Source organism: Tamandua tetradactyla, chromosome 2 (genome assembly GCF_023851605.1).
Source record: "Tamandua tetradactyla isolate mTamTet1 chromosome 2, mTamTet1.pri, whole genome shotgun sequence".
NCBI lineage: Eukaryota > Metazoa > Chordata > Mammalia > Pilosa > Myrmecophagidae > Tamandua > Tamandua tetradactyla.
The window spans coordinates 133,015,002-133,027,306 of record NC_135328.1 but is presented as its reverse complement, the minus strand read 5'-3'; the positions used below and the strand labels follow the sequence as shown (position 1 = coordinate 133,027,306).

Here is a 12,305-nt window from a genome sequence, read left to right as displayed (position 1 = left end):
AGCTCTCCATGTGGGGGGCCCTTCGAGGCACCCCCGAGGGAGTGGGGCCCGGGCTCGGGAGGCAGCGGCCAGACGGTGCTCCTTTTTCTTGGGTGTCCGTCTGCTCTGCAATGGCAGTGGTGACGGGCCACCAGGAGACACCTGCAGTCGCCGGCCATGATGGGCAGCTCAGGCCCACCCTGGCTTCTGGACGCCTGCCTGGCCCGCAGCAGGCACACTGCCTTGCTGAGCCTCAGTTTCCTCGTCTGTAGCGAGCCGCCTCCCACAGACCCTCCAAACCCAGCGCGGAGCAGGGGGCTCTCCCTCTCGGAGGGGAGGGTCTCATTATCCATTTGGGGGGATGACAGATGGCTGCCTGCGGGCCCCCGTGCTCTCGGGGCCTGGGTTCTGATTCCGAGACCTGTGGGACAGCCACGGGACGGCCTGGGATCCTGTCGGCAGGTGCGGAGGGGAAACTGAGGCTGACGGGGACGAGGGTGTGTGCTGGGTCACCTCAGCCAGCTTCTCCCACAGAACCAGGAATTCGGGTTTCATCGCTGCCGTAACTCCTGGGGGTGGTGCTGGCCGCCCTTGGGGAGGGGACCTGGGGCAGTGGAGGGGTTGGTGGGGACACGGGTCAGGGAGCCGGGGTGGACAGAAGATCCTTCCCACTGGCTTTTGTAGGTTTGCTGGGAAATCACTGACCTTTGTTCTTGGGACTGCCGACCCGTGTCCCGGGCAGCCGGCCTCTGTGGGTCTCAGCCCCGGGGGGAGCGTGGTGCCGGCTAGTGCCTGTCCAGCCGTCTGTCCACTCGGCTTTACTCCCCTGGAGTGTGGCAGTGAGCTCCCTTCTGAGGTCAGCCATGTCAGCGGCTCCCGGCCCCCATCCTGCCACAGATTTGGGAATGAAAGAGCCATTTTCTTTTGGCATCTGCGCCCACAGCGGCCTAAATGCCTCTCCTCTCCCACACGCCTGAGTACCCATCCCCCAGTTGAACTCAAAGCCTCAGCCTAAGAGAAACTTCTGGTGATTTTGATCCAGAGAGAAGGAGAAACAGGAGGGAAAGGACAGTCCATCTGTGGTCTGGGCAAAGCATCCGAGGCATTCCCCCCACTCGATCCCAGCAGTCTGCAGCCCTCTCCTCTGCTTGGTTCTGATGTGGGGATGGGGTAAGGGTGGGGCCCAGAAATGTCAATTCCACAACTGTCGCCTGAGTCTGGGGACAGAGTACTCCTGGACGGACACTGAAGTGGGTTGGGTGGACTCCGGGGAGCCGGGGGCCGGGGGCAGGAGCATCTGGAGCAGGCGGGCAGCTCCACAGTTCCCCATGGGCCGCCCCTGCACACATGGCCCCTCCCAGTCCCTTGGCAGGCCCTGTTGCATTCTGTTCCAGCCTCATGTCCCTGCGGTTGCTTCTGTATCATAACTGGCCTGGCCTCCTCCCATGTCCCCAGGGCCCCACACCCCTCAGCTGACCAACCCCTGAGAACAGCCGAGCTCAATCAGGGTCCAAGGACCTTGGGCTCCGGTCCCCAGGGGCCACCCCGGGAGGAGGTCCCACAGCTGGAGCGTGCTTCTGCACAAACGGCTGACGGCAGGAGAGCCAGGCAGCTCTGGGTGGCAGAGGGGGCTCAGTTCCAGCTTCAGCCCGGGCCCGCCATGGCCTCAGCGTCTTTCTCTGCCTGGAGATGACAGAAGGTGCCAGACGCGGCCCTCGTCAGAAATGGGTCACATCACTGATGGAAGCGATCAGCTCGGCATCTGCCAGCAAAGCCGATGGCAGACCCAGGCTTGACCCTTTTCCCCGTCAGCTCGTGCGACGCTATCGCTGCCCCCACCGCCCCCCGTTTTCCAGGCGAGGTTGCTGAGTCACAGAGAGGGTTCAGCACTCGCCCACACCACGCGAGGGGCAGGGGCGAGTCAGGACCGGAACTGAGGGTGCCTGGCTGCGGAGGGGAAGGCCTCGTCCGCAGACGTGGCCACGGGTGCTATGGTCTGGAGGCGGCTGCGCTCTGTGCTGTGTCTGACCCTCCGCCTCCTAGGCTGCCCTTGCCGCTGTGTGCTCCGCGGCCCGGCTCTGCTCTCCCTGATCACTCTGGGTGGCAAGAAGAGAGAGATAGGGGACCGCGACTGCCCCTCAGTGAACATCCCTGACATGGGGGGGGTGTCACAGCTGAGCAAAGGCCGCGAGGGAGCCCTGGGCTGTGTGTGGGGAGTGGGGACCGTCAGACGGAGCTCCAGGGGCCCTGGCACCCCAAGAAGGGGCTACTGGGAAGGAGAGATGGGAGAGGGAAAAGGGGCGCTCCGACCCCTGCTTTTTTCTGGGTTATATATTGGTTGTTCTTGTGAGGTCTCTGCGCTGGCTTAAAGGGGGGACTTTTGGCCTTGTCCAGCAGAGCAGGAAACCAGCCGATCAGGAGGCGAGAAGCCTGAGGGGGCCAGGCTGGCTGGGGGCCGGGTGTAGGACCCGGCAGGGCTGGGTGCAGCAATGACCTCTGGGGAAGTTAAGTCCTGCTCTGTGCTGGGCGAGTCTCAGGTAGTGGGGGCGGCTGCTGGGGCAGCCACAGCCCCTTATGCTTCCCCTGGCACTACCCCTCTGAGGCCCGGACACCCTGTGGCTCCGATGACCCCTGCAGACTGGACCAGTGGTTCCTTGGTGGCCATGAAGCCCTGGTCAGTTGGTTCAGGAGGCCCCTAGGATGTGCCAGGCCCCAGTGCTGCAGCAGAGAGGACACCTGGGGTGTTTGGGGGGAAATGCGGCCGAGGGCCTGTACTTGCAAGCTGGGCTGTGGATACTCTACTGCCTGGGCCTACCATGGCCTCCCCAGTGGGGTCCCCAGACCCTCCACCCTATCCCCCACAGCTCACCTGCTCTGGCTCACTGCTCCCTTCTCTTCCCATGCCTGCCCCAGAAATGTGCTCCTTTTCCTGTTTCCCAAGTGACTTCTCAAAAAGCCTGGAAAGCTCCCAGGGAAAGACAATCTTTCCAAAGGACAGGTGACCCCAGGAACCTGGGCATGAGGCTGTCTGTGCTGCCAAGGCGCTGGGACCATCAGCAGACCTGCAAGGGCGTCTGCCTAGGGGAGAGCAGACGCAACTCCTGACCCTCAGGCCCCGAAGACCAAGGAGCACAATTCCCCTAATACGGGCTGGGCACCCAGGGTGGCAGCTGCGTCAGGAGCAGCCCTGGCTCTGGAGGGCCCTGGCCACAGCTCAGGGGTGGTAGTGCTGGACAGATGTGAGAAGCCAAAACAAAGAGCTGGAGAAGCTGGGGAGACTTCCCTGAAGAGGTGGCCTTGGGCGGATTGTGAAGAGACAGGTGCAAGGGACCGCGGGAGGGGAAACCGGGGTTTGGGATTGCTTCCTTCAGCAGCTTTCCAGAAGCACCAGGCACAGTCGGAACTATGAGTGATGCTTGGCGGGATGGGGCCAGGGAGACGGTGACCTCCCGGCCAGCCACGTGATTCAGGGAACCCCGTGCACAATAGAGACACAGGCCCCCTCTTCAAAAAGCAGGACAATGCATTTTCCTTGCTTTGCTGCCTCGGTCTCTTGTGATGGTGTTGGATTTTTGTCCCGTGTTCTGCTCCTGGGGCGCAGGGGTGCTTGTGAGGTGGGGGCCCAGGACCCTGTCCCGTGACCCGGTGGCTGACCTTTGCCCTCCTGGGGTGGGGGAGCCAGCCAAGGAGAGCCTGCGGGGAGGTGGGACTGCCAGGCCCAGAGCGCGCTCCATTGTCCCACCAGGCGTCACTGCCAACAAAGATTCAGAGGAAAACTTACTAAGACTCTTGTATATACATATACAAATTTGTATATACATATACAAATATATGTCATTTTTTAGAAAAATAAAAAAGTTGATGGTAATGATAAAAAAAGATTTAAGCCCTCTAGCCTCCTATACTCTGGAGCAGCTAGAAGGAAAAAACCTGAGAGGATCGTATGGTAGCCCATGACAAACTCTGGGATCTGTCCTGTAATCACTTGTTGAAGAGTGCTTTGAAAACAATTGCTTTTTTATTTCTTTGCTTTGCTTATATGTTATACTATACAATAAAAAAGTTAAAAAAAAAAAAAAAGAATTTCGAGACGGCTGCAGAACATGAAATCTCAAACACAGGTCCTCCCGGGCGGGTGCTTCTGGGTGGATCCTTCCAGGCAGGTCCTTCTGGATCCTTCCGGGCAGGTCCTTCTGGATCCTTCTGGATCCTTCCAGGCAGGTCCTTCTGGCTCCTTCTGGGCGGGGCCCTTCCGAGCCGGGTCCTCCCAGGCGCCGCCCTGTGCGAATATATACAGCTGTGCAGCAGCCTGCTGACCCTGGCACGTTAGGTTCTTGCTCTCTATCCTCTCCAGGACCCTGCAAAGGTGGATCTAGAGGGTACGCGGGCCAGGGGTCTCCAGTGGCTCGTGGAAGGAGGTATGGCGACCCCGATCCCCGAGGGGTGTCTTTCAGAGAGGCACTTTCTGCCCAGACGGTCCCTCTCGGCCCCCACCCGGTGCTCCTCAGGGCCTCTGGGGTCCCCGTGCCTGGTCCCGGTGCCTCCCCTCCCCTGGTGCCCCCGCGGTCAAGCAGCAGCCATGGCCTCCCTGTGAGCCCCGAGACGGGCTTGCCCTGGGGTAGTAGGCTGTGGAAGAAGCCCTGGCAGCCCCGGGCCGGGGGCCGGGGTGGGGGATCTGGCTGGAGCAGGGAGCGCGGCCTGAGGGCAGCACACCTGCAGGAGGTCACAGAGACAGAGGTGGCTCCCCCAGGCCTGTCTCCCGGGTGACCGTGACCGAGCCGCTGGAGCTGAGAGAGGACGCTGGGGTGTTGGTGAAGTCTGCCGCGGGGTCCTTCCCAAGGGAAACCGTTAGTCACCCTGGCGCTGGCTGGGTGTGGCTGCCAGAAACGCTGGGAGCTCGGGGTGGGGCCAGGGCACAGCGCCTGGCGGCTGGCTGGTGGGAGGGTGCTGGCGAGGCCGGGGAGGGTTCCCGGGAGGGTGTGCTTGGGTCTGTGAGTACTGTGCGTGGGTAAGAGTGTGAGTAAGGGAGCGTGTGAGTGCATGAGAGGCTGTGGGAGTGTGCCAGAGAGTGTGAGTATGTGAGGGAGAATGTGTGTTGGGCAGTGTGAGATGAGAGTGTGGGTGTACAAGACGTATGTGTGAGGATTGTGAGGGTGTATGTGTGCAAGAGTATTGTGAGTGTGTGAACATATGTGAGTGTGTGAATGTATAAGAGTATGGGTGTGAGGGTGTGTGAGGCAGTGTGCATGTGTGGGTGTGGAAGAGTCTGTGTGTGATTGTGAGAGTGTACAGGTGTGCACATGTACTATATGAATGCATGTGAGAATGTAAGAGAGCATGAGTGTGTGAGTGTGCATGTGAGTGTGGGTGTGTGCAGGCACAGGAATGGCGGATCCGTCACATTTGCCCTGCAGCATGCTGACTATGGCGGGGGAAGCTCGGGTCCCAGGACCCCTGGGGCTAGGTGACAAGGGGCAGCCCTGACCGCCTGAGCCCCTCCTGCAGAAATGGGATTCCTAAGACCTGCCTGCCCCGGTCTGCTGGGGAAGACAACCACTCCCACACCTGAAGGACCCCACAGACACAGAGGGCACAAGCGGGCTGGGGTCCCAGACTTGACGCCTATCTGACCATGGGCATTTGACAGCATCTGGGCCTCAGTCTCCCCGTCTGTAAAATGGGGCTGATAAGATGCTGACCCGGCAGCCCTTGCCACATAGGAAAAACTCAGTAAAGGGTGGTGGGTGCCATCCTTTCTGCTGTTACTGCTGGGTGCTTTCTTCCCAACCCTTCCCATCAGTAGTCAGACTCAGAGCAGAACTTCCCCCTGGGTGGAATTTTCAGCCGCTCAAGGAGGCAAGTGAAGGAGCTGTCCACAGGTGCCTCTGGCTGGCTCCTGGGGAGCAGAGGCAGGGGATTGGGGAAATGGCTCGAAAGACCTCAAGAATTGCTGCCTGGCTTCTACCCCTCCCCCACCGTGGTCCAGGACGGAGGGCTCTGGGAACAGCCTTGCAGAGTCCGGGTCCGCCCGGGGTTTCCCAGAGGGGCTTCCTCTCCAGCTGCGCCCTGTGTCTCTGACTCAGCAGGAGCAGAGGTCTGGGCCCAGCCAGGCTGCCGGGGCCCTGCCAAGCCGGTTTTGAACATCTGCAGAGCTCCCCGCCCCTCCCCCACTGGCCCTGGCCACTCGGGCCGTCTGGCCAGCAGGCCGGAGGCGCTTCCGTCCCCTCCCTAGAGCCCTTGGCTGTGTCCTCGCCGGGTCTCCCTCAGTCCGTCCAGCTGCCTGGAACGCTGCCTTCTGAGACCGGCAGACGACCTGGCGGCCGGCCTTCCCTGCCGACCTCACTCAGTCTTTCCATCCGTGAAATGGAGAGATCCAGCCGGCCGCGGCCCGAGCCCCAGACTCCGACCCGCCTCCCTTTCCGGGAGCATGGGGGACCAGGCGCTGCTTGCGGGAGGACATGGGCCAGGCCGGGCTGGGGGCTGGGCTCTGCCACCCCGACCACCCCCAGGACCCGGCGCTGGCTGTGTGCGGCTCCCCGCCAGGCCGGCCGCCCCGCTCACCGCCCGGGCCCCGCAGCCAGCAGGCAGCTGGGCCGGCCTGGCCGGGCTCCAGAGGCGCAGAGCGGGTTAAGGCGCGCGCCAGGACGGCCGGCGGGGCGGGGGCGCGGCCTGGTGGGAAGTGTGAGTTCCTCCCCGCCTGCCTGACAGCTATAAAGGCGCCGCGGGCCGCCGGGCCGCCACTGGGCTGCGCGCCCTCCCTGGGAACCCCCCTCTTGGATGCTCTTTGAAGTGGGAGAGGGAGGCGGTGAGGGGGAGGGGGAGGAGGAGGAAGGGGAGCGAGGCAGGCCCGGCAGCGGCTCTGGACTCGGCGCCTCCCCCTGCACGGACGCACCTGGCGCCTGCCTGCCCACCGCAGCTCGCTCCCCTTTCTCCAGGAGGCCAACCTGCTGACCCCGGCCAGGTAGGCATCTGACCCCAACCCCGCTTGGCACGACTGCCCTCCTGGGGGCACGGGATGCAGCCCACCCAGTGTGGGGCTGGGGGCCGGGCTGGCAGAAGCATCTCCCCCAGCACCCCTGGGGGAGTCATTACATAACAGGAGGGGGCCAGCAGGGAGGGGGTCAGGAGGCTCGGAGCAGGGTGCAGGGTGGCCCCTCAGCTGCCCAGCCATGGACCGCCCGAAGCTTCCGTGTGCACAGCAGCCCTCTCCTGGCCGGCCAGCCGGTGGTTTTGGACCCCAGGGAGGGATGGATCCCGCGTGAGCCGGGCCTGGCCTGAAGCCAGCGGTGTCTGGGAGCCTTAATGAGAACCAAGTGTGGGGCTGTCTCAGCACCTGTCTCGGCTGCAGGCAGGAGCTGGGGGCACTGGTTAGCTCGTGGGGGGGTCGCCCACTGGGACTCTGGGCTGGGGTGCACGTGGATGGAGACCTGCGGGGGAGGGGCCGCCAGAGCGCAGGGGTCAGCGGTGGGTAGGCAGGCCGCTGGCAGGAAGGGGGTCTCTGGGATTCAGGCTCCAATTTCTAGGACAGACTGCGGCCTGGCCCAGGGAAGAGATGTTCTTGGGGGTGCAAAGCTCTGGAAAAACTGCAGGTGTTCAACTTGCAAGGAAATGAAAGTTTGATGGAGACTGGTAGAGAGGGAGAGAACAGGGCAGGTCTGCAGTCAGCCCTAGCATGGGGGTGGCTGTCATTCCTGCCTCCCTGGGAGTTAGCTGGGTACTGAGGACAAGGCCCAAGTTCTCTCTGGGGTCTGGGGCTCATTCTCCTGCCTTGCTGTGTGGCTTTGGACAAGTTGACATCCTTCTCTGGGCTCTGGGTTTAGTGGTTTCTGATATCCATTCTGACACGCAGGGCCTGAGGAAATCTTCAACAGAGGGGACAAAAGGGCCCAGTCCTTTCCTTGGTGGGGGGTACAGGGGTGTATGCTGAGGAAGCAGTATGGGTAAAGGGGCCTGGACCAAGAGGGTAGAGGCAAAAAACAACAACAACGCCAAATTCCCCAATTTGAGCCCTAGCAGGGAATGCCAAGTGGTTTGGGGCTGGGGGTACTGGACTGTCAAGAGGGAGGGCAGCCTGGGGCCCTGGCCTGCCGGCCTCCAGGGCATGAGTGCACCCCCCACCTCCATGTCCTCGGCCCCCACAGGTGCCTGGCCCTACCTCACCTGCACATGACAACAGTGAGCATGCTCCTCCCAGAAGGAGGGGCCCTGGGGGCTCAGGGGGTGGGTGGGGAGGGCCTGGCAGCCCCCTGTGTATCCATTGGCTCCTTTGCAGCACCGTGAGCTTGGCAGGGAGGGCCTCACAGCCCAAAGAGGTGTGAGAGTTCATGTGCCTTGCAAGTGCTGAGCAGGTGTAAAACCTGAGTTGACCTAGCTCTAATTCTCCCATCCAGGCACTGGAACCTGAGTCCGGGTCAAATGGCCACTTTGCCGGAGGTTCTTTCTCGTCTCACGATCCCCCCTCCCTGGCAAGCCTGTGCCTGCAGCCCTCTCGGCTGCCCCTGCTTTCCCCTTAGGCACTTTCCAGGGAACCCAGGCATTCAGAGGCATGGCATAACATACGCACCTCTGCTCTGGAGTCCTGGCCCACGGCAGGCATCTCCAGTGGCACCCTGAGCCTGGATGGATGGTCCATCCCTCCCCTAGGGCCCTTCAGGCAGCCATAACCAGTCAATCCTAGATAACCTTGCAGCCAGGGAGCTGGATGGGGCAGAAGGGCTTATCCCTGAGGTGTACCTTGGTCAGCTGGAGGAGGGAGCTGGGCCTTCTCTGAAGGTGACAGTGGCCTTGCTTCCTAGGATGGATGGCAGACGGCGGCGTCCATGCTGGGCCTGGTCACTGCTGGCTGTAGTGCTGGTGGCCAGGGGAGCTGCGCCTGCTGGGTCCACGGTGAGTGGGGCAGCACTGTCCCTCCCAGGCCAACTCGGCCTGCAGATGGGTGACTACTCCCAGGTGAACTGGCCTCAGGAGGGGCCATGTGGTAGGCTGGGGGCACATGTCCAGGGCCTGGAGCTCCACCCTTAGCTCCCAAGAACTTGTCTTCTCGGCCAGCATGACCAGCCCCTCCACGGGGGTCGGCCCCTCTCGAGCCCCTGCCTTTCACTTCCCGAGGGAAGGCCCGGGCTAAGACTCCCAGCCTGGGTGGGTCATGCCCTGTGGAACCAAGGCTGGGCCCAGGTGGCTCAGAAGAAAAAAGGTGAGGGCGATGAGGTCACCGTCCTAGGATGCTTGAGGTCTTCAGACCTGGGGGTGCCCTGTGGCCCCCACCCCTGTAGAAGTCCCTCTGCAACTGCCCAGGAGCTTTGAACCCTTCCTGGGAGTCAGGGCCTCCTCTCCCACGGGCAATGCCCTAGGGACCACCGCCTTTTTTTTTAAATATATTTTTATTGAGATACCTTCACGCATATACAGTCCATCCACAGTAAACATCAGTGGCTCACAATATCATCACATATTGTACACCCATCACCATGATCACTTTTAGAACATTTGCATCACTCCAGAAAAAGAAATAAAAAGAAAAAAGAAAAAGAACTCATACATCCCATACCCTTTACCCCTCCCTTTCATTGACCACTAGCATTTCCATCTACCCAATTTATTTTACCCCTTATTCCCCCATTATTTATTTATTCCTTACTTTTTTACTCATCTGTCCATACCCGGGATAAAGAAAGCATCAGGCACAAGGTTTCCACAATCATACGGTCACATTATAAATGTCATTATACAATCGTCTCCATAAATCAAGGCTACTGGAGCACCGCTCCACATTTTCAGGTACTTCCCTCGAGCCTCTCCAATACACCATAAACTAAAAAGGGGCATCTATATAATGCTAAGAATCACCTGCAGGGTAACCTCTCGACTCTGTTTGACATCTCCCAACCACTGAGACTTGTCTCATTTCTCCTCCCTGTTTGGGTTGAGAGGTTTCCTCAGTCTCGTGGGTCCTGGCTCATCCCAGGGGCTCTGTCCCACACTGCTCGAGAGATTTAGACCCCTGGGATCATGTCCCACGTGGAGGGGAGTGGTGGAGAGTGGCCTTCTTCTGACAGTAGTGGGGCCTCTCTCCCAGGACAACAGCCCAACGTCCAACAGCCTGGAGGGGGGGTGCCGACGCCACGGCCTCCTGGTGGGGCGAGTGGACCAAGTGGACGGCCTGCTCCCGCAGTTGCGGGGCTGGGGTGACGTCGCAGGAGCGGCACTGCCTGCAGCAGAGGTGCGGTGGCCGTGTGGGTGGCTGGCTCGGCACAGGACAGGGTGACCTGGTAGGGGGTAGCGGGACAGGGTTATTGGACCGGTACAGGGTTTCAGATGTGCGGTCCCGGGAGTGACTCAGTCTCCCCACTGGCTTCCTTTGAGGGCGCAGCTCCTGCTAGGGCCTAGGCAATGGTATCCTCCTGGGCGTTGAAGAAGCACGGGGAGGTGGTTGGTCCAGAGTTAAATAGATGAGCAGATCTGAGTGCAAATCCTGCCTCTTCTGAGCTGTGTGACCTTGGGAAAGTCACTTGACGTCTGAGCATTCTCATCTGTAGTGTGTAAAGCCCAGCTCACGTTTCTGAGAATGCACAAGGCAGTGTGTGTTCCCACTTTAGAAGAGGCCCAGCTCGTGGTAAACTTGTCATTGCTATTAGTATGATTGATTTTGAGGGAAGACCCTGTGCCATGTGCGGGGGTTACAGAGGTGACTCGGTGGGTAACCCCTTTCTCGGGGCGTGGGAGTGTAGGAAACACATCCAGTTAACCTGAACACCTAACCAGGTGGCGGTTCCGGTGGAGGGGCAGGCGCTGATAGGGGTTGGAAGGAACCCCTCAGCTGGGGGAGCTGGGAGGGGCTTCTGGAACGAGGAAGTCAGAAGCACTCCCCGAAGCTGGGCCACAGCCTGCTGCTCGAGGGCCTCTGCTGCTGCTCAGCCCCTTCCCTCCTCTAGAAAGAAGGCCATCGCCGACGCTGCGGGCAACCGGACCTGCACCGGCACCTCCAAGCGGTACCAGCTGTGCAGGGCCCAGGTGAGAGCCCGCTGCCCCTGCCGCAGCCCGTCCTGCCCAGCCTGGACCTTGCGGCTCTGCTGGCCGAGCTGGTCCTTGTGCCTCTGTCCTGACTCCTTGCTCCCCAGGAGTGTCCGCCAGACGGGAGGAGCTTCCGTGAGGAGCAGTGCATCTCCTTCAACTCCCACGTGTACAACGGGCGGACCTACCAGTGGAAGCCCCTCTACCCAGGTACCGGTGGCCCTGGGGCCCCGCCTGGCGGGAGTGGGGTGTGGGGGCGGCCCCTTAGGCATCCCCACCCCCACACGATGTGTCATACCCCCAGGGAGATAACAGAGGGCCAGTCGGCTGTAGCTGGTCATATCCCTGTGCAGCGGCTGAGAAAGGCGGGGTGGACAGGTGGGGAAAACTGAGGCCCAAGGGAAGCGCTTTTTGAGGGTCTTGCATGGTCAGTTGCAGAGCTGGGAATGGACCCCAGGCTTCGTGCCCCTCCTCCACATCATCCCCCCAAGCATGTGGGGACCACACTCCCTGCAGATTTGGCCCCTGCAGCAGAGAGAGTAGCCCCATGTGGGTGATGGGGGCTGCCCTCTCTGCAGGGAGGCAGAAGGCTGGAGCGCTCCGAGCCCTCCTGGAGACCCACATCTCAGCCTGTTACCACCTCGAGACCCTGCAGTGAAGGGTGCTGTCTCGGTGGGAGGGTGGCCCTGACACCCTCTGGCTGGCCTCTCCTAGATGACTACATCCACATCTCCAGCAAGCCCTGCGACCTCCACTGCACTACCCTGGACGGCCAGCGGCAGCTCATGGTGCCCGCCCGCGACGGCACGTCCTGCAAGCTCGCCGACCTGAGAGGGGTTTGCGTGTCTGGAAAATGTGAGGTTGTTAAACATTGTAGCAAAAGTACCGCTGGCCGGCTTGCGCCGCGCGCCCCCCTTTCCCCAGAGCCCTCCCAGCAGCCGGCGCCTCCTTCCTTCCTGCAGCCCATCGGCTGTGACGGGGTGCTCTTCTCCACCCACATGCTGGACAAGTGCGGCGTCTGCCGGGGGGACGGGAGCAGCTGCACCCACGTGACGGGCAGCTACCGCAAGGGCAACGTCCACCTCGGTAAGGGGACCCAGCCCTGTGGCATCGGGGCTCCCGCTCCCCAGGTGCTGAGGGCAGGCTCCTTCCCTGCTTGGGCCACCCTATTCTTCATCCCCAACCGGGTGGGCGGCTGGGGGCTCTGAAAGGACCCTTTGGGCAGGGAGCAATGAGTGGGTGTTCGATAGGCGCCAACTGCATACCTGGTGTGTGATATGCATTTGACTCGGGGATTGCATTTAGCCTTTACAGCA

At 61.4% G+C, this 12,305-nt stretch overlaps 1 protein-coding gene across 1 annotated transcript in view; it reads left to right on the top strand.

Annotated features, from left to right (window-relative positions):
* The first annotated feature begins 6,854 nt into the window (after positions 1-6,854).
* The window catches only part of ADAMTSL2 (ADAMTS like 2), a 35,254-nt gene continuing 29,803 nt past the window's right edge, over positions 6,855-12,305 (top strand). The window contains 8 exon segments of the mRNA XM_077149062.1: positions 6,855-6,940; positions 8,775-8,865; positions 10,055-10,084; positions 10,086-10,198; positions 10,911-10,989; positions 11,097-11,199; positions 11,704-11,849; positions 11,952-12,075. Of these exon segments, the coding sequence (XP_077005177.1) occupies positions 8,776-8,865; positions 10,055-10,084; positions 10,086-10,198; positions 10,911-10,989; positions 11,097-11,199; positions 11,704-11,849; positions 11,952-12,075 (685 nt within the window). The 5' untranslated portion in view covers positions 6,855-6,940; position 8,775.